General features: G+C 38.8%; 2 protein-coding genes across 3 annotated transcripts in view; one reads left to right on the top strand and one right to left on the bottom strand.

Moving 5' to 3' along the window:
• The window catches only part of LOC137377723 (dachshund homolog 2-like), a 408,325-nt gene extending 387,803 nt beyond the window's left edge, over positions 1-20,522 (bottom strand). The window contains exon 1 of the mRNA XM_068047687.1: positions 20,011-20,522. Within this exon, the coding sequence (XP_067903788.1) occupies positions 20,011-20,453 (443 nt within the window). The 5' untranslated portion in view covers positions 20,454-20,522. The remainder of the gene's footprint in view (positions 1-20,010) is intronic.
• Positions 19,504-26,511, top strand: part of chm (CHM Rab escort protein) — a 152,473-nt gene continuing 145,465 nt past the window's right edge. The window contains exon 1 of one of the 2 annotated variants that reach the window (XM_068047686.1): positions 19,504-19,575. In XM_068047686.1, coding sequence (XP_067903787.1) covers positions 19,554-19,575 — 22 coding nt within the window. In that variant the 5' untranslated portion in view covers positions 19,504-19,553. Of the gene's footprint in view, positions 19,576-24,859; positions 24,954-26,511 lie in introns of those variants that run through there. The other variant, XM_068047685.1, reaches the window with a different exon arrangement.

The following is a 26,511-nucleotide window of genomic DNA, read 5'->3' as shown; positions in this document are numbered from 1 at the left end:
GAAGCAGAACATTTTGGCCTTTGACTCTTGTGCCAATTAACAAAAATTCAATTCTTGGGGAATCCTGTATATTTTAAATCACTACCATCGCTTCTTAATAATGTTCTGAAGTGTAATAAAGAATTGTCAGTGTGATGGACAGGAAATACTTGTAAATGTATTGTTTTCTTTCTATTACTTGCATACTCCTTATGACATTGCTCATTGTGAATACAGCATATGCTATTTTATATCTATATAGATGTCGTGCCTTGTAATGCACAATGTAATGAGGCCACTGAGTTAATGTGACTGAATCAGTCAAAAACTTTTTTTATTACACAGATTTTTAAATCTGTGTTTTGAGCATTAAATTCTGTGTCTAAGAAGAAGAACACTTGCATTTATATAGCACCCTTCATGACCACAGGCCATCAACAAAGTGCTTTACAGCCAATTAAGTACTTTTGAAGTGTAGTCACCATTGTAATGCAGGAATCGGGGCAGCCAAATTTGCACACAGCAAGCTCCCACAAACAGCAATGTGATGAGTACCAAATTTCTGTTTTTGTGATATTGATTTAGGGATAAATGTTGGCCAAGATACTGGGGATAACTCCCCTACTCTTCGAAATGTCCACCTGAAAGGGCAGACAGGGCCTCGGTTAACATCTCATCCGAAAGACGGCATATCCAACAGTGCGGAACTCCCTCCATACTGCACTGGAGTGTCAGTCTTGACTCAAGTCCTAGAGTGAGACTTCTGATGCAAAGATGAGACTGCGACCAACTGAGCCACAGCTGACACTAGCTATTATTATTAGCTATTACGTTTTTACCTAATATAAGTATCCCAACTACTTTTAATGGAAATCTAAGAACATGCCTGTGCGGAGTTTGCAAGTTCTCCCTGTATCTGCGTGGGTTTCCGTCGGGTGCTCCGGTTTCCTCCCACCTCCAAAGACTTGCAGGTTGATAGGTAAATTGGCCATTGTAAATTGCCCCTAGTGTAGGTAGGTGGTAGGAGAATGGTGGGGATGTGGTAGAGAATATGGAATTAATGTAGGATTAGTATAAAATGGGTGGTTGTTGGTCGGCATAGACTCGGTGGGCCGAAGGGCCTGTTTCAGTGCTGTATCTCTAAATAAATAATAAATATTATACTGTTCTGATGAAGTTCTGATGAAGGGTCACTGACCTGAAATGTTAACTCTGCTTCTCTCTCCACAGATGCTGCCAGACCTGCTGAGTATTTCCAGCATTTCTTGTTTTTATTTCAGATTTCCAGCATCTGCAGTATTTTGCTTTTATAACATTATACTGTTACCTGTTTAGCAAAAGATTTACCTTAAAAAAACTAAGTTTTTCCACACATCAAAATATTAAACTGTAAGTGTAAACATAGGACAGAGTGTGGTTCTCAGCATGTTGTTTTTTCTTAAGTATAAAATTACATCAATAACATTTATTTAAATGTTAAGTTGAAAGCCTACTCATGTTCATCTAGTTTATATTCAAAGCATATTTTAAAAATACATTAACTGTGAAATACTGTTAAGCATTGAAAATGAATTCCTCTTTATTAAAGGGAGAAAAATCATAGATTGTTTGGAACTCAAACATAGACATCAGTTGCCATGGTTGCGTAATCAGTGATGTCCGTCATTGAAAATGAAGGGCTGAATTTTCGCTTGGCTGAGGATACGGGAGTGGAGGCGGGTGAGGCTGCAATTTCACATCGCCAAGCAGTGTACTGGCTTTCCGACGCAATCCCACCTCCCAGTGATTTTGGAAGAGGCTGCTGGTCATGTATACCAGCCACCTGTCCAAATATGCTGGGTAACCAATTAAGCCCCTTGAGGTCTTAATTAAAGGCACTCTCCTAACCCCGAACAGATTTTCAATCGGCTCATAGAGTACCCATGGCAGCCCCCCAGTAGGAGGGTGGGTAAACATCGGAGCCGGAGGCTCCAAATTATTTGCAAGGTGCCGCTGCAAAAATCAGCCACAACTGAGGCAGTTCCCATTACAATGGGGAGCTTTCCCCCGATTTGTGAAGGTCCTAACCCTTCTGACCCTCTTACCTACTTTGTGGCCAGCGGCTCCCACCTCTGACGGTGGGGCTTCTGGTCTGTTAGTGCTGGACAGCCTCCTGTTGGCTCTCCAGACTCAGGAACCCATGCCCCGTGATTCATTGAATGGGACAGCCACAGGCAGCCACTTAATTGACCTGCTCCTTCAAAATCACCCTCTGGTCCCAGCACTGGCACTTGTGAGTTCACAACCTGCACTTCATCCCGATGGCAAGATTGGGACCCCGGAATGAAAATTCAGCCTGAAAGTGCTCAAGAAAATGTATTCACATATACTTTGAGGCCAATATCCAATTAATTGTACATTTGCATATTTTTCTATGAGCCCATTGTACATTTAGTTCAGTATCTACCCATATTTTTAAAAGTATGCATGCCCATATATATTTTATGAAGTCAATATAAATTTTGATTGCTTGTGGGAGCAATAAATTAAGACATTCAGGTTACTCAACATGATTGTGCTTGCACTGGGTGCAATATAGGTAACGGTGTTGAAATAGACTTTATGTATTTTGCAACTTCTTTAGACTTGTGGATGGAGGGAGGAGGCCTGACATAATGATCATATTGGATGCCCCATATGGCCTGTGGATGGGTTCCAGTTCTGGGTTGGTGAGGGACATTTTACTTGGTCTTTCCCCAGTTCCCAGCAAATACTGAACAAATAGTCATTTGGTAGTACAGAACTGGAGTATTGCTGAAAATAGAGACATGTTGTCAAAGCTTTTCATCTTGCACTCATCAGAACAAACCACAAGAATACCAATGTAAGGGAAAACAACATCTTTGTACTGTATGAAATAGTATCATACAGTATAAAGTTGTTTTCCCTTACATTGGCATTCTTGCAGATTGTCCTGATAAGTGAAAGATGAAAAGTTTCGACAACATGGGCTGAATTTTACGTCCCCCTGAAGAGCAGGATGGTGGTGGTGGAGGGGTGACATAAAATGGAACGGGAGGCTCCAGGGACCCTTCCTGACCCACTCGCACCTCTGCCTCCACTTTACGGCAGGTGGCGGTGGCGAGAAATAGCCCGCCTGCTCCAGGCCAATCATGGACATTAAGTGCCAAGTTAACAGCCACTTAAGGGCCTTCGCCCGCCTCCATGCAGATTTTACACGTGGCAAGCGGACGTCCTAGACCCATGAAAAGCCGCCTGACAAAAGCAGGCGGCTTTCTGACAGCCTGGGGGGTCCCTCATGATCTGGCACCCTGTGCCCGATGGAGGGCTGCCCTGCTGCCCCAACCACACCCAACACACCCCCCAATCGACCACCCTTGCCTTGCCGGGGCCAGATCGATTACCCCTGGCGAGGCAACCAAAACTTACTTTTGTTCTGCGCTCCCCGACATCTTCTTTCTCGATCCCAGTGGCGCTGCTGGGACAGTTATCTGCTGGCCTGCTGATTGGTCAGCAGCTCTATTCAGCGGGACTTCCTACCTCAAAGTGCGTGGAAGTCCCAACCTCACACCATTTGAAGCCCGACGACCCTCAAAATAGAGGTCGCATCCCCAGGCGACGTGCAAGCGGGTTTGCCACCAACTTTTCAGGGTTAAATCCCGGCCCGTGTCTCTATTTTCAGCAATACTCAAATATTGAACAGCAGGAATAGGGGTATAATGCCAAAGATCTGAGATTAGTTTATCAGCACTGGGAATAACCTTTGGATCTAACAGCACTAAGTTGAGGACTTAGGGCTGTCAATATTTCGAAGGCATTCTGGAATTTGGAAACACTGCAGAGAGGGGACTTGGAAGCTTTGGTGCACACCCCAGGATTAGGATTCACTGAGAGGCAGGTCCCTAGGGTCTGTGTTCTTTAGGGGTGGTTTTGGTTTCACAGGGAAAAGGAGCTGGGAGTTGGGGGAGGGGACTAAATACTGGGCAGCGGATCCTGCATTCAACTGAAATCTAGCCTAAGTTATTGAAACAAAAACTTAATGAAGGTATTAAAAGGCAAAAGGGGCTATTCAGTGGATGAAACTAATCGTGTTATTGTTGAATAAGTGATTTTTTTGATGTTTTGGATTTGTTTAAAACATTCTTTTGAACATTGGAAATTTATGTTACTGAGAAAAAGAGAGATTTTTTTCAAAACTGTATTGAATGATTTGATTAGTTACCTTCTCCTTTCTTTAATAGGTAGGTTCTCCTGCTAGTATTTCAGGATTGATTGTTATCTTAAGTCAGTGGTAGTTTCCCATTGGTAGTTTTCTAGCACTTGGCCTTACTTTTAGTTTGTGCATTCACTGCCTCTAAAGTTCTGATTTCAGTTCTCTTTGAGCTCATAAACATATGATAGGAAAAGTGTGATGATGAAAGTACAATCATACAAGTAGTATGTGGAACACAACAGAAAATGCATGCAGACACAAGACTGTTAATATACAAGAGATAGATATGTATACATTTTGAGGCTTTTATATCACATTTGGCATGTAAATTTTTGTTTGGCAGTTAAAAAAATTCTTCAAAAGGAGTAGAACAGTCATTTTGAATCTAGAGAAAAAATAAATTGGAACAAATAAATAGCTTCTAATTGACAAAGAGTTACACTTAAAAAAATGTCTGATTTGTAAATGACCTGAGGACCGAAAAGCAACTATCTCCGAACAGACCTCTCCGCACATAACAAATCGATCTAGTCATAGAGTCATAGAGAGATACAGCACTGAAACAGGCCCTTCAGCCCACCAAGTCTGTGCCGACCAACAACCATCCATTTATACTAATCCTACATTAATCCCATATTCCCTACCACATCCCCACCTTCCCTCAATTCTCCTACCACCTACCTACACTAGGGGCAATTTACAATAGCCAATTTACCCATCAACCTGCAAGTCTTTGGCTGTGGGAGAAAAGCAGAGCACCTGGCGGAAACCCACGCGGTCACAGGGAGAACTTGCAAACTCCGCACAGGCAGTATTAAAAGAACACAGAGGGCTAAATTTTTTGGCAGAGGCTGATGTCCTGCCACCTGCGCTGAAAGCAGGAGTCGACTCACTCCAGCGGGCAGCGGGAACCTGTGGTGACATTTTGCCGGAGTAGCCAATTAAGTCGCCAGAGCCACTGTCCAATTAAGGGTGGCGGCCCACCCCTAGAGCTGCCGGCCCAGTCAGAGGGCTGGCTGCTCAGCAGCCTTAGCAGCACTACCACTAGCAGTGGCCACTGCTGAGGCTGCAGCTCAAGGATTAGAGCACCTCAATGTCAAGCTACCCTTGAACAGTGATGAGTTTTTCTGGGGAAGCTGAGGCCTGGCATACAGGCCCCAGAGAACGGGGTGGGTGTGTTGTCATGGTGCACCGGCAGTGCTGTTGTCATGGAGCTGGCCATTGCCACTGGGGAGGCCACTCCGTGGGCCATGGAGTGCCCACCAAGAAAGGTGTTCCCCCCTCACCCCCGCCAGAGTTTACCTGGGGATCTCCACACTTGGCTGTAGGCCCTCCTAAAGCAGTCAAAATGCCCATGGGGACAGGAATTGGCCCTTAATTGGGCCCTTAAGTGGCTCAATTGGCTGCCCAGCGGATGGCTGCGCCAATTTGATGCCTGCTTCTGGCAATATGCCAAGGTAGCAGGAAGTTATCAGGCTCCCCACCCAATGCCTTCCTCTGCAAAATTACCAGCCCTCCTGTCTCCAGCCTGACCCCAATGGGCCAGGAACATTCAGCCCAAAGCTATTGTAAAGCTCCACTTTAGCAGCAGAATACACACATGTTACATGCTGTAACAGAAATTAACCTGCGGTTGACCTTGGCATCAAATGACTGCCCTATCATTTTTTAAAATATACTTCTGACATTTATTGAAATGTGATGTTTGAAACTTATGTAAAAGTAGAAATGAAATGTGAAATAGCTCCATGTGGAATTTAATATAATTCTGCAGATTGCCATTTTGAAGGAAAATACGCAGTCATGTATGTGTGCATGTGATAGTGATACATAGGGATACCTATTCATAAAGAAAGCACACTAAAGAATTCCTAAATTGTGTTTTAGTTCTTAAAGTGTTAAAAAGCTTTAGAACCTATTCACAGAACAACAAAGTTATCTTTCTGTTAACAGGCTCAGGCTGTACAACAAAGCTTCTAAAAAGTGCAAGCATTATCACATAATTCACAGTTCAATTTGTCATCACTGGCAACATTCCTAATGCCTAGAAAATGAATACTTATGCCTAGCATAATGATACTTAAAGAATAAAAATCAGCACTGGGAAATTCATTAACGTTATTGCAACCCAATCAAAGTAAGTGAAATTTAAGGTTGATATGAAAATAAAACATCATAATCTTTAATGTAAAACAATTAATTATATTTAAATCACAACAGTGGATAGGCAGAGACACTTCAATGGGCAGCATGCTCTTTAAAAACATTTTGCTGCTTAACACGTTCATGTATTGAGATTGCTTTTGTACAATGAAAGCTCAGAACAGTGTCTTAATTGAATTGTCTGCTGTCTTGAATTGTGGGGCAAGAGTCTAGAAGTCTAATGACTGTTTTAAAAATCTACTTTCAATTAGGTTGTTCAAAAGAATTCAATAAGGATATACAGATTAGTGCCAGGCGAACTGTGTAAGTCAAAAAGTCCTTTCAGGATTCCTGTGTTAATGATTATTTACAATGAATCATGCATTCATTGTTCCTCTGTTCTGACATGATCCTTTATTACTGTCTTTTTTTAATCCACACAAATGAGCCTAGTGTAACAGCTGTGTGATCTTAATGACAATTTCATCTCAGTTTTAATGGTTTGGAGCAAATAATTAAAACCTGTATTTACCTTCCGCTGCTTAGCTGCAATTCAGTGTTTTTCATTTTGTATCCAAGCAATGACATATTGATGTCACAGATAATAAATCACTCCAATTTGTTCATCTCTGTGAACAACAGCCTTAATCTTCATTTATGACTACAAAGTCCATTTCATGGAAGCCTCTGATAAAATACTCAATTACCATTTTTCTGCCGCATATACACTGCACAATTCAATTGTCACGCTGATAAAATGTTCAGCTTAGCAGATAAACTGCATATAATTCCAGCAGAACAAATGTCAGGAACATTTAACATAAGCAAGAATTTGCTGATTTCTTTGCAGTCTATTTTCAGTGAACTGACACGAAGACTCGATATTTTTTGCCTAAAGCTGACAATTAGAATATTTTCCTGACACCTGCTCCCAACAGTAAAACACTTAATATATTAAAAATTAATAAGGCAGCAGACTGCTAGAGTTCCTGGATCATTCCGAACAAAGATTACAAGGCACAGAATCCAATATAAACAGGAAGAAGTAGAGGAGAGGAAAGAATGGAGAAAGCAAATGAATGACAGGCAAAAAAAAGAGCAAAAAATAAGACAATAAATTTAGATGGAATTGCTATTTGTTCACATGATAATGCTTTGCCCCACACAGATTCTGAAAATGTTAATATAAGGATTTGTTTGACTTTTTTTCTCCTTACTTGCTTAAACAATTTTATCACTGATTCCTTTAAAGTCACCTTTTTTTGTTTTATATAATGCAAATTATACACGTTGAATTTTTTTCCTGCAAGCTTTTTGATAATTACTTTGAAACCCAACTTGGAGTTACCCTGCTAACTTATACTGCACACACTATCTCCATGGAATCACTTTCTGCACCCTCCATCCCATCTACACACTTACTAAACTGACGCCATCTGGTGTTGTTCCAGAACCAAAGACCACAATCTGCCAAGTGAAATATTTTGACTAAAATAAATGAAGATATCTTCCACCAATTATTTTGTGTCAGGGCGTCAGAAAATAAACTAAAGACATTTTTCAGAGGCAGGAGACAGAGAACAGAAAAGTGTCAAACAAAGAAATCCTAACTATCTTATTGATTTCAAAACGTGCAGCAAGTTACATTTGTTTCAGAAAACACACAGGTCACTTCTTCTTGATAACTCATAAGTATTTCATGATAGTCATTGATCCTGGTTTATAAAGTCACATATTAAGTGGAACTGCAACAGTATATTAATTGTTCAGTTTAAACATGAAAGACAGTAAACTTAAATCGTGGAATGACAAAGCATTACAATTGGCAAATACCAACAAATCCAACTGCACATACCATCACAAATAAATTAATCTCAAAAATAAGCATATTTTTCTGTTGCGCATTCTGCCACTTCTATCTCAAAAATTTGAGTAATAAGTTCTAGGTGGAGTTTAGCCTTAGAATAAAGAATTGCAGATAAAAAAATAACTGTTTCCTAATTTCACTCCTTTTTCTCCTGTCCTGAAGGTACTGACTTTTATTAAGTGTATGGTTCCCTGGGTCTCAGCAGCTCTCCATTATCTGTTTTAATATATTTATATTTCCTTGCCCATTAGATCTTCCCATTTCACACATTATTTGCAAATACAATAGATAGGTGATCCACTGATAGTGCCACTCATGGGTTGCTTGTATCACGTATGACATAGATTGTCTTGGCCTCTAACTTGTTACTCCAAGTGGGGAAAGCAACTAATCTCCAACCAATGTCTGCTTAATAAAATCAGGAACTCAACAAGCAGGGAATCGGAGTCAAAAGTCACATCCTACCATTCCATCGCACAGTACCTGCAGTGCAGAGTTATAGCACCAATCAGATTTGCAAAGGGCCTCCATTCATAAACTGAAAAAACATACTGTAAACTTTTAGTTTCTGTATTTTAAATGCTAGAAATTGTGCATGTGCAAAGGTACCAAAAAGATAAATAAAATTCTTCACAAAAGAGCACTGACTTGTTTGGCATGTGATGAAAAATCTATCGATTGATAACTCGTATAACTAAATTATTTCAATGTATGATTTACTTCGAAATATTCAATTTAGCACGGCCCGGCCAATAAAGTGTAAAAGTGTTTGATTCCTAGATAGAAGATTGCAAACCGAAGTTTCAGGACTCCATTCTGTTTACCACCTTGAGATGAGCTTCATCAGCTTCCATTCAGACAGCTGCTGAGGCATTCTGTCTTGGAAGAGGAGTACGATGGGGAAATGATCAGGGGTATCTTGCCTTGCTTCAAATGTACCTCTTTGTAGTTAGGCAAGTGGTGGAAGTGATGATCTGGAAAGTTTTGCAGTCTAGATCATCCAGTCCTTCTTGGCAAATGGGTGCATGATGGCAAGCAGCACAATCACAAGTGGAAAAAAATGGAGGAACACAAAAATATGAAATATTCATCACATATATAATCAGAGGGATTTCTGATCATTTTTTTTCAGCCAAGCCCAGCAAATCTGCCACACAATGATTAAAGGCATGTGGCAACACAATTGGCAAAACACACTCTAAATACTTATAAATCATCAAACAAATGAATCATGAAATGAATATGTAAATTGTGCATTTAACCTCTCTTTACATAGCAGTGACTGTCATTCTCTTGTAAATTTAAGACCGTTGTAATCTTTTAACTCTAAAAATGCTTTGATAAAAGCATGACATATTCAGTAATAAGTAAACACCGAGTTGGAACCCCTAAGCAATTTGAATCATTATTGGAACGGGGTGAAAAAGGCATCACATTCATGTGCTAATGTAGGTTCTAGATATGATATGAATATTTGCCTAACAAAAACGCTCCTGTCTTTTACTTGGTGAAAAAATAATGAATGTCAACATAAAATTCCCTTTTCTGCCCTTTGCTCATGGCTGACGTTCAATTATAACAAGAAAAACAGCAGCTCATCTCTGTGCTGGGAAAGAAAATGAGTCAGGCACTGATTTATAGCCTGCTGAAAATCCATCCTTGTAATGGACCAATCTTTACATGAGACTGCTATCCATTACTTTAACTGGGGCCTCCCTGCCCTGATGGTGCTATAGGACATCTGTCAGCGCCAAAGAGCTTCAACTAAACAATGGCATCAACAGACAAATTTCCTTTTATCTCAGTGTTAGTGAAACTCTCTGGGTTCATCGTCTAATAAACCTGGCTTCAAGTAATTGAAATAATTTAATTAACCAATGTAATTTGTAAAGATGAGGCTGCAGTTAAAGCTGCCGTATCTCCTTTCAAACTGACATTCTTATTAAGTCAATTTCACAAATTCAAACTCAGCCAACCAAAGATTTCCCCATAATTGGGCTGACTTTTAGCAGGACCATCACAAAATATTCGGTTGGTTGGTTTTAAATATTCTGAACAAACACACACAATGGGGGGAAAGTCCTACATGCACAATTTAAGACATTTTCCTGCACCTAACAGCTGGTGACACGCTGACCCTCACAAAAAAAAATTGCGAGAGGTTCTTTTTTCTCCAATTGTCCTGTCCTATAGCTCTTTGCTGAAGTCTCCAGCATTTCAACTCCCCCTGTAGTTTTTGAATACTGGAGACAAAACTACCAGCATTTGAACTTTCATTTTTGCCAAAAACCAGAAAGAAGTGGGAAGAAGTATCAAGTTTTGACTGATCTTCTCTCCAGCAAGCTCTTCTCTCCATTTTGATAGAAGCAACAAAATGTGTATTCCAGATGCATGTCAAAAAAATTCAATAAATACCATAGTGTTCAACCAAAGAAATCTCTAAATTAACCATTCTTTCATTGTTCTCACACTGAAGGTTCATCAGATAGTAGTTTCATGTGAAAAAGCTATCAAGCAATATACAGTTCCTTTTAGATATTATAGATGTGCAATTTAGGCAGTAAAATCCTGTGGGCTTTTTTCATGAACCTATTACAGTCTTATGGGACCCACAGGAATTTTTTTTTTAAACACAGGGCATTTACAAATAATGAGAGGAGTTGACATAAAAGGTAACTTTTTAACCTAACATTTAGATCAGATGTTTGATTTTATATTATAACTGACCATACACTTTAACCTAATGTTAATTATCCTTGCAGACAATATGATGTCACTAAATCTGATTTCAATGGGCAAAAACAGAAATTAGCTAATACCTATTGTAGCATTCTGGAATGTTAGCTTGACATCTTTCATAGAAACTAAACAAACCCAATTTGGATGGGTTTTGAGAAACTAGACAGAAATCTATCATGTTAGTAGTTCAAGTGAAATCATTTTTCTAATTCTGTTAACAATTTACTATTAGTTCTTATCTGTTGGCTCAATGTTTGCCTTTGTTTATATATTCCTAGTTTATTAGTTCTGTAATGTTGTATGCATTATAATCTTAATTCTTACATGTAATTTGCAATGGTGTGTTTATTGGTGAGAAAAAATGAAAACATAACTAAAATATTGAATGTAACCGGAATCATCAAACCTGATGAAGCACATCTGCCTAGAATTTTAAGGTCTTGATACTACATCTGACTGGAATCTTAGTAAACACTTCCAATCAGAATCTTGTTGTTTGTCAAAGTTTTAAAAGCTGCATCGCATCTGTGCACCCTCTAAACAGAATACAATAAACGTTATTGGACTTCAACACAGAAATATTATCTATCGGTTCAGTCACTTGAAGAGGACATGTTAAAATTATAAATCATGATAAAACCTTGTTTTATAATGCTTTTTATTTAAATCATAACAAGTAGATTTTTAATGCAAAAATATTCTTCTTTAAAATTGCCCGATTATCCTAAAGCAGTTTTTTCCCACCTAGCACAGCCAAGAATATCATTAGCGAACAACCAAAGAGATTAACGGAGTCATAGACTCTTTTGTCGTATTTGAATATGATGTTGGTCTGGGTTGCGTGGCTGTCTGGACTTTGAGTCACTGAAATGGTCATTAGAGTGAATGGAAAGGCTGCCAACAGTGGCTACCAGTTTAGTCTGCCAGACCCCTGTTAGAAATTTCTAGAGTGGAAAAGCAAAATCTTCTAATAATTTTTTTAAAAATACAATAGCATCATGTAACAGCTACATTGATTCCCACTTTTATATTTATGATGTAATTGAACTGTGCTAAGAGTTAAATAGATGAGAACATTATCTGGAACAATTTTATGTACAGCAGCTTCTGTTCATGTCAAACACAAAATGGAACAGTTATACTGATTAGTCATTGCCTGATATGAATGGTAGTGTTTCATGGACAACCAGTATCATATCAGCAAAGGGTCTGGCTTCATTCCTGCTACTGTTTAACCCTGCATATATTTCCAATATAACCAACACTCAAAAGTGATCTGCCTGATCAGAATGACATATTTATTGCCTCATTCGCTGGCCTTACATGCAGGCTGAAAAATCAACATTTGAGTCATAAATTTTCTCCACAGGCAATAATACTCTATGCATGAAAACAGCACAGACTGGCCTTTACCAAGGCTGAACGTGATGTCTTAAAATACACCAGGAGCTGGTTCAAGGAGTAGATGTCTTTTGACATTGTAAACTAGTGATGCATTTGGACAGATCAATAGCACTGTTTTAAATTATTGCAGTTTCTGAAAGTTTTATTAATAACATTGATTTACTTTCCTGAATTTTAAACACCACTGACTTAAGTCTTTTGGCATTCCTAAAAGATAATTTTGAATATTCAGGTGAACAAATGTTTGGTGGATTATAAATATTTCAAAGTGAAAAGTAGTGTAAAAGAGAGATCTATTTTGTACTATCTGCATAGTTCAGGCAAGGCACCATTTAGGATTACAATCATTTAATTTGAATGACAGAATAATAATTAGGACTTTTGAGTTCCTGAAGCAGCTTTTATCAGAATGTATTCAAATACTAGACAGAAACAAAAATGGTCAGATGGGTCATAATACTGCAATAACTACCTACAAACAGTGTAATTCGAATTTGATCACAAATCTATTGTTTTACTGCCATGCAAGATGCTGTAAGATGAACAATTACACAGTGTGCTTGTTAATTTTTAGTGTTGTCTTTAAAGTATTGATTATGGCTGTTTCTACATCAATCAGATAAATGAAGGCCCTAATGAAATGAATTCCTCTCCTGGTACACTCCAAAAATATGCACAAATTATTGCAGTGACAAATGCTTAAAAAGCACACCAAGCAAATTTGACAAATCTAGGTTTTAAAATTCTGTTTACTCTTTGACTTCCACTTAATCAACTGGAGATCACTGTAGGGCATCACTGCAGGAGTTCCTCAGGAGTAGTATCCTAGGCCCAACCATCTTCAGCCGCTTCATCAGTGACCTTCTTTCAATAAGGTCAGAAGAGGGGATGTTCACTGATGTTCAGCACAATTCGTGACTCCTCAGATACTGAAGCAGTCTGTGTAGAAATGCCGCAAGACCTGAACAATATCGAGGTTCAAGCTGATAAGTGGCCTGTAACAATTGCACCACAAAAGTGCCAGGCAATGACCATCTCCCACAAGAGAGAATCTAACCATCTCCCCTCGATATTCAATGGCATTACCATCACTGAAACCCTACTATCAACATCCTGGGGGTTGCCATTGACCAGAAACTGAACTGGAGTAGCCATATAAATACCAAGGCTAAAAGAGCAGGTCAGAGATGAGGAATCCTGCAGTGAGTAACTCACCTCCTGTCTCCCCAAATCCTGCCCACCATCTACAAGGCACAAGTCAGAAGTGTGATGGAATTCTCTCCACTTGCCTGATGGGTGCAGCTCCAACAACATTCAAGAAGCTTGACACCATCCAGGACAAAGCAGCCCACTTGGTTGGCACCCCATCCACAAATATTCACTTCCTCCACCACTGACGCACAGTGGCAGCAGTGTGCACCATCTGCAAGATGCACTGCAGCAACGCACCAAGTCTCCTTCAACAGCACCTTCCAAACTCGTGACCTCTACCACCTAGAAGGACAAGAGCAGCAAATGCATGGAAACACGACCACCTGCAAGTTCTCCTTCAAGCCACACACCATCCTGACTTGGAACTATATCGCCATTCCTTCACCGTCGCTAGGTCAAAATCATGGAACTCCCTTCCTAACAGCACTGTGGGTGTACCCACCCCACATGAACTGTAGCGGTTCACGGTGGCAGCTCACAACCACCTCTGAAGGGCAATTATGGATGGGTAAAAAATGCTGTCCTAGCCAGCGATGCCCACATCCCATGAAAGAATAAAAATAAATGTGATGACAGTGACATTCTGGAAAGCATGCTAAAAATTACTATTTTGTTATAATTAGCAATTTATTAAACTACTCACTGCTACATTATAAGTTAATTATATTGTCTAAAAGCTATTGCTCTGTCATTGTTTGCTCTTTTTTTGCACAAATCTGAAATTGTCCTGAGGAAAGAAATTGTCAACAACACACAATTGGATACTTATAAATATGGAGGCAACACAAAAGCAACCAACATAGTGGCAGCAAGCAACTTCTCATTTTTTCTGGAACAGTTTCAATGACACAATCTGTTTCTCTGCATTTATCAGTTCAATTTTATTAATTGGATCTTAATACATTTAGTTGGGTTATTTAGTGTGAGAAATTTTAATTCAGTATCTAATTGTTTGCAGTGTCCATGGGTTTATATCAACTAATTTCTATTTCTCCATCACTACCTGTAGCAAGATTGTGTCTTGGAGGATTATATGTTATAATATATCTAGTCCTGTAGTAAGTGCAGATTTGGCACATAGTTTCACAAATGTATCTTTAGCATTTAAACTGAGGTTATCCAGTCTCACAATTGTATTTTTTTTCTTGTTTTTATTTTGTCAATGTAAGGCCAATAATAGGACTGAATCACTGTTTTTTCTTATAAGATAATAGCTTATCAAAACTTTGGAGCTGAGGATTTCCAAGGCAGATGACAGTGAAACTCAAGAGTTTATCCACAGTAACCAATTGAAAATGAAAACAAAATACAAATGTGATACCAAACAGACAATTGTCTTTAGGTTAACAATGTGTTTGTGAAAATATCTGCCAAATTATTCATCAGTACAAGCGGCGCATATTAATTCTTCATTCCATAGCCAGGATGGCTGAAGGATTAGATCTTCAGTTTTTATTTTGAGTAAATAAAGGCTACATTCAGTTTGAGACAAAATAACATGAACTCAGTGTGATTTTTGTGACCGGATTTAAACAGAGGGCTGCCCCAAGTCTGTTTATAAGGCAGGGCATATTAAACGAATGGCTGTGAAGCATGGGTGACTTACAGCTACCAGGAAAAGAAGCTCAATAATTTCCATCTTCGCTGTCTGTGGCACATTATGGGTATATCCTGGCAGGAAATGTGGCAGTCCTCTCAAAGGCAGAGCTCCCAAGTGTGTTGGCACTAATTAAAACAGAAGTGGCTTCGGTGGGTCGGACACATCCGCAGGATGGATGACGGTCGTGTTCCCTAGGACCTTCTGTATGGCGAGGTAGCTGGGGCACCCAAAGTTCCACTTCAAGGATGCTTGCAAGCGTGACATGAAGGCCCTAAATGTCGACTATTGCACCTAGGAGTCACTAGCTGGTGAAAGAGGGAAATGGCGCTACATCCTGTAGACTGGCAGGCACTACCACGACGAGCAGTGGCTACAACGGCTTGGTAACAGGCGCCAATGCCAAAAACAACAACTCACAGCATCATTTGGCAGTTTCATGTGTGACACTTGTGGCAGAACCTGCCTCTCAAGGATTGGCCTTCACAGCCATCAGCAAAGGTGCACAAAGAGAAGATACCCCACCTAAATGGATTGTTTGCTGCATGTCCATCAACTTTCATCGATGGAAGGATGCCAACTGGAATTAAATCAGTTGCCTGGCACATACATCAACTGATGGCTTACAGTTAAGATTCACAGAAGATTTGCAATCAGCCACTTATACCAAATTGATGCAAATCTCCTGCTTTACTACCCAGACAGGTCAATGGTTTTGCTGTTTTTCGAAATCGCATTTACTTTTTCCAGAGGTATTTATACACATTATTCTGACCCATAGTAGCTGCAAAGTCCTTTTTTGTGAATTTTTTGTGACATTATTATATGGCTTCTGATTTAACTGTGATAGATAATTATAGGTTCTTATTAAGTAACCATTAGTTTAAATCAGAAGCATTTTATAATTCTGTAGTTACCACAGTCATTGGGGCAGGCAAACAGAAAGCACGGCGTTCGGAAAAAGAGGATTGAGAACTTTGACCTAAAGTTGTCTAGTAATGTTCAGCTATCCTTAAGAATCCCAACTGTTTCCTGACTGCTGCTTAAAATGTAGTTACTTTATGGTACTTGGTAAAAATCATTTGGGTCCTAAAAATTAACACAAATGTTACAAGATAAGTGTCTAAACTAATTTACTTGGTTAACACAAAACGCTTGCATCTTGTATATTACTGTGTTAATCAAGATGTTTCTGCACTTTAAATTCTAAAGCCAAACATTTATGCACAAGACTGAAAATTCCATAATACACCACTTTAGCAACATCATTTACAATATTCAAACGATAATTTGTAATGGTTACTGTAGTCTTGTCAGATAGGAATTCATCTTGTCTTTTATTCATAACTCTGTGTTTTATAACATCTGTGACACTAAGAAATTATAATCAGCAATTATCAGTGGCTTTAAAGAAAATACAGGCAACCCACACAATGCGTTCCTACATGTTTCTGAGGTAAAGATCCTTTAATTTAGCTGATCTTATACAACAAACCTTCTCCACAATTCTATTATTGTGGACAAAGCAGACAGCATATTATAACAATGGGTGTATCACACGGATGTTTTTTTACGATATTTCACAAGTGAAGGAGCCAAAGTATTATTTAGATAATAACACAATATCCAATGTTGTATGTGATTCAGAAATAAAATGTAAGTTTCAAAATCCAGAGTCATCATTTTATAGGCTTACACACAGAACCTCTTAGTTGGATAAGCATTACAAATCATCAGAAAAAATCTCCCATTTCAGATACTTTGATCCCTTAAAGTAACTTATCTAACAAAGAATGATTAAAGAGCTCGGGAGACCCTTATCTCCCTACTCCATCTATTGTGTTTACAAAAGAAACCCTCATGTTATTTTTCTTCTCTTCAGGCTGCCACATGAATCTAAAATTTAACTTTATTTTATCAGCTGTGCCGAAACTGTAAGCCAGGTGTTCTGAAACCTACCCACACTCTGGAAATTACATCAGGGGTATAGATTACTCCTATTGTGGCTTCAAAGAAAGCAATAAAAATGTTCTGCATGCTTTCCTTCATGTTCCTTAATTTCTTTCATTTTATTTGAGCACCCAGAACAATTCTGAAAGACATTAAATCTGAAATGAGCCCGATACAGACTTCCCCTTTTAAATGATGGCCCCCTTCCCTTCAACCCCACCATCACAACCACCAAACTCACACTGCACAGTACCATTGAGCCCCAGTCAGTTACAATTGCAATATGTCAGTCAGGTTACTTTTACTGACCCATACCAACCAACTGGCTTATATCAAATGGTAGTGCCCTCAAAAGTGCCTTTTTTTATTAATCCAAGAGCAATGTTCTGGTGTAAAGGGCAAGGTCATCTGCCAATAACAGAAAAGTAATGTAGTAAATCATTTGTGCTTCACAAATAAATTCCACATCAGTAATTAAAACCACGCTTCTTGGCTTGTGCTATCAGCTCATCAAATTCATTCCTCATCTAGAATAACAGATCCACATCTGCAGTCATTATACCACGCAAGATAAATCAATCCACTGAGTGATGCTTTGGGGCATCATGTCTCCTTTTAAACTTCACTGTATTTATTTCCCCATGACACATTTGACATTCTATTTACTGTAGGCAAATGAAAATTAACAGAGTATATTGCAATCAGTGTACAAAATATACTTTGATTCAATCCTGTTAACAGTATTGTCTACTATTTACATAGATTAATGCCGGGTAAGTTACTAACTTGGACCTCTATTTCTCAACTAGTTTAGTCAAAATTTCAAATTCTGCAAGATATCAAATAATTCTAAAAATATTAAATCTTTCCAAACTTCATTAATTTTGTTGTAGAAATAAACAGTTTTGTGTATATGGATATGGTGCATTATAATTCATTCAGTATTCATCACAGGAAGAATCCTGTACTATTTATATTAATCTGACTGCTACCTTACTCCCAAAAGTGGCACACCTGGAAAGGTCAGATATGTGGCATTTGTTTTTCATACAGGCAGTACTTAAAGAAATAGTGATGAAGCTCAATTAGCCTCTATTTTTTATTAACTTGTACATTTGTATATCGGTTAACGCTTCTCTTGCAGGCTATTTTCTGGAATTATGAATGTCAGTTCCAATTTTATGCATTCTCGATTGCCTATATCCAGATTCAGAAACATCTATTCAAGACATCACTCCTAATTAGATGATTAGTGCTCCGAAGGATGGTAGATGGGTCATTTACATAATTTAATCATAAAAAGTTAGCAATGCATATTTCTATATGCATTTGTACAATTATCTTCCTTCCTCAGGCTGTGATATTAATGTGATTAAACAATATTTCTGCAAACAGCGTGTGTACTCTATTAAACCTCCGCTGGAGGCAAATGAAAAATTAATTTTTGAAGACAATAATCTTTTCAACATGACTAATAAATATAGTCCATCTGTGACACTGACGGAATATTTCCGAAATGTACTTTGCAAAAGGTAGAATGACATGCGGCTAGAAACTATATGGTGGAAAATACTGCTGAGCCATTACACCCAAGGATAACAATACAACAGTGGAATAATGCACAGATGTTCATCAGTAATGCAATTTCCATCCAATTTCCTAAATGCAGTCCCTAAGTGCAAAATAGCTTAACGTTATGTTTAGCTTGCAGTTCTTCAATAAATAATGAATGCAATAAAACCTGCAGATCAATTTCAAAGCAAGGAATCATAAAGGATTGTTTTACTCGCCTATCATTACTGATCTGAAAAGTTTTGTTTTAATTCAATGAGTTTGACAGGTCAGTCAATTGCAAAGTTATAGTTTCGCAGAAACCTAGTTGGCAATACATGCTTACCATTTATATATCTGTCAGGATAACAAGCTAAGAAATAACACAGAGACATCAAAACAGGCACAGAATCCATATCCGAGGCGATTCATTTAGATCTGCTCCCATTGATTTATTGTACAAACTGCAACATCTGCAGTTTGAAAAGACGCTCCGGAAAATTAATTCGCGATCAATTCAAATGGAACAAAAAAGTGCACCAGATAAATCAAGCCGCGCTTTAATTTGGTACCTTTGTCTATTCTGCATGTCGAATTATCTGCTAATTGTGAATGTCCTTAGCACTTTGTAGTAAGTTTTTTTTTTGTTTTTGCTGATTAGAAATGACAACAGCGAGTCCTGCAGGCTGAAACAGAAAACACACAACCCCCAGCAAAGCGGCGCTGATCCCCGATCGCTAGCAAATGAAAGGAATGTTACGGTGTCTTAGGATGGTAAATTCTGGAATAATCAACCACCTTTAGCTGCCTGGTTTAACTTTGCGCGATCAAGACTATTGCGCTGGCGTGGACAGCCACACTTGTGTTAGTTTCACACATGTATCACGCAAGCAATAGTGATGTTATCACGTACGTGCCACGGTGGGTATCATATGTTCCTTGTAAAACGATGAATAGATATAATTAGAAAATGTTTTCATATTGGATAACTGTAATTACATTCATTTTACTGTTGTAGGTTCCATGGTTGCAATAATATAAAGAGGATTCATGGGGAGGGCGGGTGAGTGAAACTGAAACGTGACTGGGAACGGACAGAGGAGTTCGCAAATTATGTTAAATGCCAGGGCTGGTGATTTCTTTTTGTCTATAATGTTACGCACCAGTTTTCAAGACCGAAGGGATCTGTCTCCAAGTGAGAATTCCAGGATGTTTTTGATCATTAAAAACCTCCCACTGACCAGTAGCTGAAATTTCTCAAACAGGTGACAATGGGGAAGGGGAGATGGGTGGAAATAATGAAAGAAAAAAAGTATTGAGTGGAAAGAGAAAGTCAAAAAAAAAGATTGAGCTTACCTTGCGTTGGTGCAATCATTGAACAAAGTTTCAAAGTCTTTCCTGGATATGAGTTTGCAACGGTTGACTCCGGGCTGGATGGCTCCGAGTCCTCGGAGGATCCTGACTTGTTCCACGGTGCAGACCACGGGCGTTATATCCAGTCTCTTTAACTTGGTGTAAACCGTATGCAAACCGCCCACCAGATGCTTGAGGAAGAGATCAAAAACCTGCGGGAGGCAGATCAGCTCCTGCCCCTCCACATTGAAAGACGCCACTTTGACTCCACGAAGCTCAACCATCTTACACTCGTTGCCGCTGTTGATATTGTTATTAATGTTACTGAGTTTGGGAGATTCAGAAGGGCTGGTGTACACAGAATCGGTCCGGAACAAGCCTCCTGTTAAGGGGGTAGAGGTGGGTGTAAGAGGGGGTGGCGGGATAACGGGAGCTGACACAGCCATGGCCACTTTTCCACATGTACTTTCTGCGTCTCCGTGTCTCTCAGTGTATCTGTGCAACGTAGTAAAGAAATGAGTGAGAGAAGCTGCAGTCACCCACTCTTCTCATCGACCACGCCCCCTTGTGTAACTGACACCACCAGCATCCAATCCGCTGCCTCGCTGCTCCGGGGACCTTCGCAATTGTACGTTCGCGTTGTAATTTCGCCAATCAGGGCTCGGGGGTGGGGCTTGCTGCTACCCTTCACTGAAGTACGTGCTAAGCATGCATCAATAAATCAGTGAATGGACAAGAGCTGTTCCGTTTGGGTTTAAAGCTATACTCCCTCCCAAGTTTCCTAAAGTTTGTCGAGGTTCCAAAATTTATTTTTTCCACATCACACTTGGGAATTTTCTTATTCCGGTCTCCTGTTCGATAAATGCTTCTTTGAAAAAATATCAAATGTCTAAGTTCACTCATGCAAGCACAGATTTGAATGAATTTTTCATCATCCTCTTCTCTAAAGAGGCTCTGATGGGGGGAAATTTTTGAAGTGTGTGGACGTTTTAAAAGACAGCTATTAAGACCGCAGAATTTGGCTGATTTCAAGCATTTCCATTTTTTATTTATTTTTGTCTGAAAAATATATGGCTTTGAACGACACCGCATTTCAGCTTTACATTCAAAGATTGCATTTTTCTTTGATGTATTACCGTAATGTCACATATGGTACACACACAATAAAATCATTAGGATGCACATTCATGTCAACATAATGTAAAAGAACATTTGATCAAACAAGGTTAAACAAATGTGAAACGTGTCTGTTTTTGCAGCTTCAGATCTTCAGATGCCGCCTTGTGTTTGGGTCATCCGAAACTTAATTCAGAAATATGCAGCCCCCGACGAGTTATTGAATAAACCTGGTCTCGTCTTTAAACCGCACAACGTTGAAGCCTTATGGTTAATCTTACGTCTTGTTTAAGATGAAATGCTAGAAAATACACTTTTTTTCATTTTAATAGGAATGAACCGCGACTTGATGTGATCCAGATCCAGTTAACATTGGTGCCGTGCTCAAGATCGAAATCCTAACACCATCGCGCGGGTAAAATGTTCACAAAAATTCTGTTCTGTAATTCGACTTTACTTTGAGAGCTTCGCTGACATCTTTTTTGCAAGGAATAAAAAAGACAATGCTGAAAACGTTCAGTCGGTCTGGCAGCATTTGTGGAGAGTTAGTCTTGCAGGATGATGACCTTCTGAAAATCTGTTTCTCTCACCGCAGATGCTGCCAGCCCTGTTGAGTGTTTTCAGCAGTTTCTGTTTTTATTTCAGATTTCTAGCGCCCGCCGTATTATATCTTTTTGCATGGTGTCGGCGGTGTTGCGGTTGGCGGAGGAAAGGCCTCGACGCCAGAAGAATTGCTTTGGGCGCCATGAGGACACTGTTGCGCTTTGGGACTGTCAATAGCCGTACAAATATTACATGCTTATTTTTAATCTACTGACGCAAACCACAGATTAATATTGGAGGCTGAATTCAAATGGCAAGTGTGTATTTAAGTAAGCACGCATCATTGTTAACCCAGCACATGGCATATTATCTAAGAATAGAGAGAATTCGAAGTTTTGTAGGACGATTCGGGAATAAGATGCAAGGATTCCACACGTTTAAGTTACGCAGAAGTAGCTATCAGAAGATCATTTGTATCTTCGTCCTTTGAAATCAAAATAAACATAGACCAGACTGGAATATCACACTGGTATGTCAGCTTCCCTGGTAATTACAGAATTGAGCAATAATCTGTGTTTAGGCATGTATATGTATTGTGTGGATAATACACCAATAGTATTTATATAATAGCAAACGAATACCTGTTACAGCAGATATTAGCTAGTGTTTTGTGAATGATGGAAAGATAATTTGTAACGATAGCAACGGCTGTAATTATAAATCGTATTTGAATGGATTAACATAATCGCTTCTCCCCCATTTCTTATAATTTCCTTAAACTTGGATAGGATTTTGTAGAATTATATCCATTGGTTGCGACTGTTACAGTACATAGAATTACAAAACTTTTGCGTGAAGATTCAGCATTACTGACTCAGACTTTGTTACAGGAAAGTGGACAGTTTTCATTTCCCAAATACCGACACTTGCGTTAATAAAACTTTTGACAACAGTATTCTTATCAGTGAAATAAATCAAGCTAAAATATATTCAGCCCAGGGCTTTTACCTTATTTTTATCACTCCTGACCAGTATACATGTACTATAATTAGGTGCCTTCTCAGAAATTCTAAAGGATCACAGATATTTTAATTTTAAACTTTCTGTTAATAACGCAGGGTCATGGCGTCTAAGCAATTCTTATAAATTCAGAATGCGAACACAACGGAAAACGATCAAGCTTTGAACTTCATTGCTACACTGTAGGTACTAACAGTCTAATAACCAATATAACAATTACATTTACGAGATTATTAGAGTTTTATTATTGGCTTTGCCCCTTTTTTGAAAATACGACTAAACACGTTGCGAGCAGACTTTTGTATTTACAATAGTACATGGAAATGCCTCAATGATGTGTTAACCTTGGACAAGTTGCCGTGTTAGTGATAAGAATAACATGCGTGCTAAAGTGGTGGTTAGATCAACAATATATTCAAGCTAATGTCTTCATTCTACTTACCACATTTGCTAAAGGAAGCTTTTATTTAGACAATATGCCGACGGAAGCACATTTCCCAGCCGCATTTGCCACCTTATAAAATTATACGCAGCTTTTTTGAACTTGTCTGGACAATGCGCACTGGTTTACTTTCTTGCAATTAGATTGTATGTACAAACGCATTGATATAAACCTTGTTGCACAGACCCCGGTGATGTCCGAGGGCAGCGGTGTGATAATATAAATATTAAACCAATGCATATGAAAAGGAAGGCGGGGCAGCTGTTTTAACAATAGCCATATCATTAGCGTGAGGGAAACGGAAACTAACTTTTCTCATGGACATGTTCTGCCAGATCGCTGTGAGACCAACCTCGGTACACTTTGTCGTATCCAAATCCTTTGGAAAACACAAATCTTCTCGTTTCATTCAGAAAAGTATTAAATGAAATTAACCTAAGTAATTGCATGCTGAGTAATCGCTACTTACTGAAAAAGACCTCTCAAGAATTTGACAAGTGTACCGATGTTAAGCGATAATTGTACAGTATTTTCATTTGATTCAAGGAGATAAGGGTTCGGTGTCGTGTTCTCTGCAGTCTTAGCTTTCAAACAAAATACGACTTTCACACTGTTGCTGGTCATGCTGTTCAGGGAGTTTAAAGTAATGTAATTACATTTGCAGACAGCGCGATGCCACTACTGCAATACAACAAAAGACATTAGCTATCTTCATTTCCGGACCTGTAAAATTAAGTTGTAACTGTACTTTGCATGCATATTTGCTTTGAAAACCTGGAATATTTTTTCAACAAGCAGGTGAAACATTTTCAGATTGACAAGTTGAGAGAGTTGGTTTAAGGTATAGGCTACTTGATCATATAATTAATTGAAACACATTCTAATTTAGATTTTCACATTTCCAATTCAATACATTTCGCTAAAAAGTTGCTTGTACTTCTCCCACATACAAAGATGTTTATGATTGAAAGGAATATGATTTTCCGAATTAAAATTTTACACGTTGGACTTCACGAACGTATCATAAGATTTAGATAAATTATTGTTTCATACATTGCATCGCAAGTCTAAGGGAGAAAACTATTCCAAACAAGTTATTCATATTTCATACAATTTTCAGACGCTTAATTTAATCAAAATCAATAACCAGACGGAATTCCAATGTAACAATTTTTGCCGCGAGTGTCTAAGTCAGTTGAATTCAGTTTATTTTGCTCAAAAATATAAGTTGTTCGGAAATTTGCTGGATTAACTAAAAGTATCATTCGGAATTTAGAATGATTGCAAATTAATTTAAGGAGCAACTATTGAGCTCCTTTTAAGATTGTTAGCGAAATATCAACAGAGGTCACATTGTTGCATTGTTGGATAGACTTATTAATAAATAATGAATACAGCTACGTTCATTTCAAACTGCAAAATAGCTATTGTTTCATGATTCCAGGTTTCATATTCCTGCTGATATGTCATTTATCTACTGTAGAATTTGTATTTGTGCAGAGATTGAAAGTTGTTGCACCTTTGCTTTATGCCACCTACTTAACAGAATTACATTTTAATGTTTTGTTGCGAGAATGATTGTAAATGAACGTCTTATTATGGGCATTTATTGCTAAATGGGATGTGTTCCGGTTGATTGACAGCAGTAATGGCGCTGAGGGGCGGATTTAACGTTGATTGGCAGCAGTGGGGGCGGATTTTACGTTGATTGACAGAAGTGCGGGGCCGATTAGGTGTCGTCATTTCCACATTGGTAGTCACGTGTGGTGTGCGAAGATGGCGGATTCTCTCCCCACGGAGCTGGATGTAGTGATCCTGGGCACAGGTAAGGAATGGCTTCGTCTCGTTCGGCGTTGCACCTGCTGGCAAGTGTGAAACAGCCACATGGAGCTATAGATTCCTGGGTTTAAAAAGTCTTGTGCTGCTGTCTTCAGGAAGCTGTGCTGAAGCCGGGCCTTGATCCAAGCCCAGAGTAGCGTTCTGCCCCGACTTGGGCCATCTTTCAGTTGGAGCAGAAGCCGAGAGCCAGTCAGTATTAACAATCAGTCTCTCACACTTGTGTAGCCCACTTATTAGCCCCTTTTACGATATCAAGACGTCCTAAAGCACTTTGCATCCAACGAAGTACTTTTGAAGCGCAGTCACTGTTGCAGTGTAAGAAACACGTCAGCCAGTTTGCACACAGCGAAGTCCCACAAGGACGTAGATGTATATGTAAGCCTGTGATGTTACTGTGCAGCACTCTGTTGAATGTTGAAGACATAAATGCAGTTTTCTTTAAAAACTTCTATTAGATAGTTCTTGACATACACACTTAAAACTGCAGTGTCTTGTAATTTTAATTGTCACGATAAATCTTTTTAAAACTGGCAACACTTATAATAACTCCAATTCTATTGAACTACTGAGATGTATCGTAGTAAAGTTTGTTTTACCTTTGAGCTTTTTGTCTGACTGAAGACTGTGTCATATGGCCACATGTTAAAAATCATGTGTGACCCTGTATGTTGTTTTTTGGCTAAATAAATCATGAGGGGTTGGTGCTGCTTATCCTCTTGCTTTCACTTTTCTAAGGTTAAGCTTTTTGGAAATATGATTAAAAATAAGTGACTGCTTTCAACATGTTGGAATTTTATTGAAATACTGTTTGAGAAATGATGCAGCTTGGTAAACTGTTTACCGATCAGTGAAGATTTCGAAAGTTAGAAATGTTGAAAATTTACTGTATAGAAGGAGGCCATTCGACTTGTCGTGTCTGTACCGGCCAAAAAAGAGTTATTCAGCCTAATCCCACTTTCCAGCTCTTGGTCCATAGCCCTATAAAGTTTTGTAATTTAAAGGAACCAGAGTGGGAAAGAGACCATACACTTGTATCACACCTTATCCTCTGGACATCCAGAAACAATCTACAGTATTGTTGTGCAGCTGAATAGTTTGATACTGCATGTTGGGCAAGTTTTTGGTGATGAGTATAAAAGGAATATTGGTCAGGACATTGAGACATCTCTACTCATCTGTAGATAATGACTACAGTGGGATGAAAATAATGAGGGTTTAACACCGTGTGGGTGATTTGCTCCACCAGGTTACTGCCCAGGTGGCAAAGTTGTCACTTATCCCCATTTTTTTTGTTTGTCATCAAGACTACCCAGTGATGTGGGAAAGAGTAACATGTTCATTATTTTTTATCAGTACGTGGAGACAATTTCTATTGTTTGAATTATTTGAGCCTGATCACAACTGTTGCTCTGCATGTTCACTTACTATGGATAAACAACTTAATGATTCATATTTGGATTTCTGAGTTTCTGTTTCTTGGTCTGCCCTTCGAAAAGATTGCTGAAGCATGCATTGGAAAATGTGCAAAAGATACAAATATCTGT

The sequence above is a fragment of the Heterodontus francisci genome, chromosome 15, assembly GCF_036365525.1.
Source record: "Heterodontus francisci isolate sHetFra1 chromosome 15, sHetFra1.hap1, whole genome shotgun sequence".
Lineage (NCBI taxonomy): Eukaryota > Metazoa > Chordata > Chondrichthyes > Heterodontiformes > Heterodontidae > Heterodontus > Heterodontus francisci.
The sequence above is the reverse complement of the archived record's forward strand: the minus strand, read 5'-3'. Positions and strand labels throughout refer to the sequence as shown.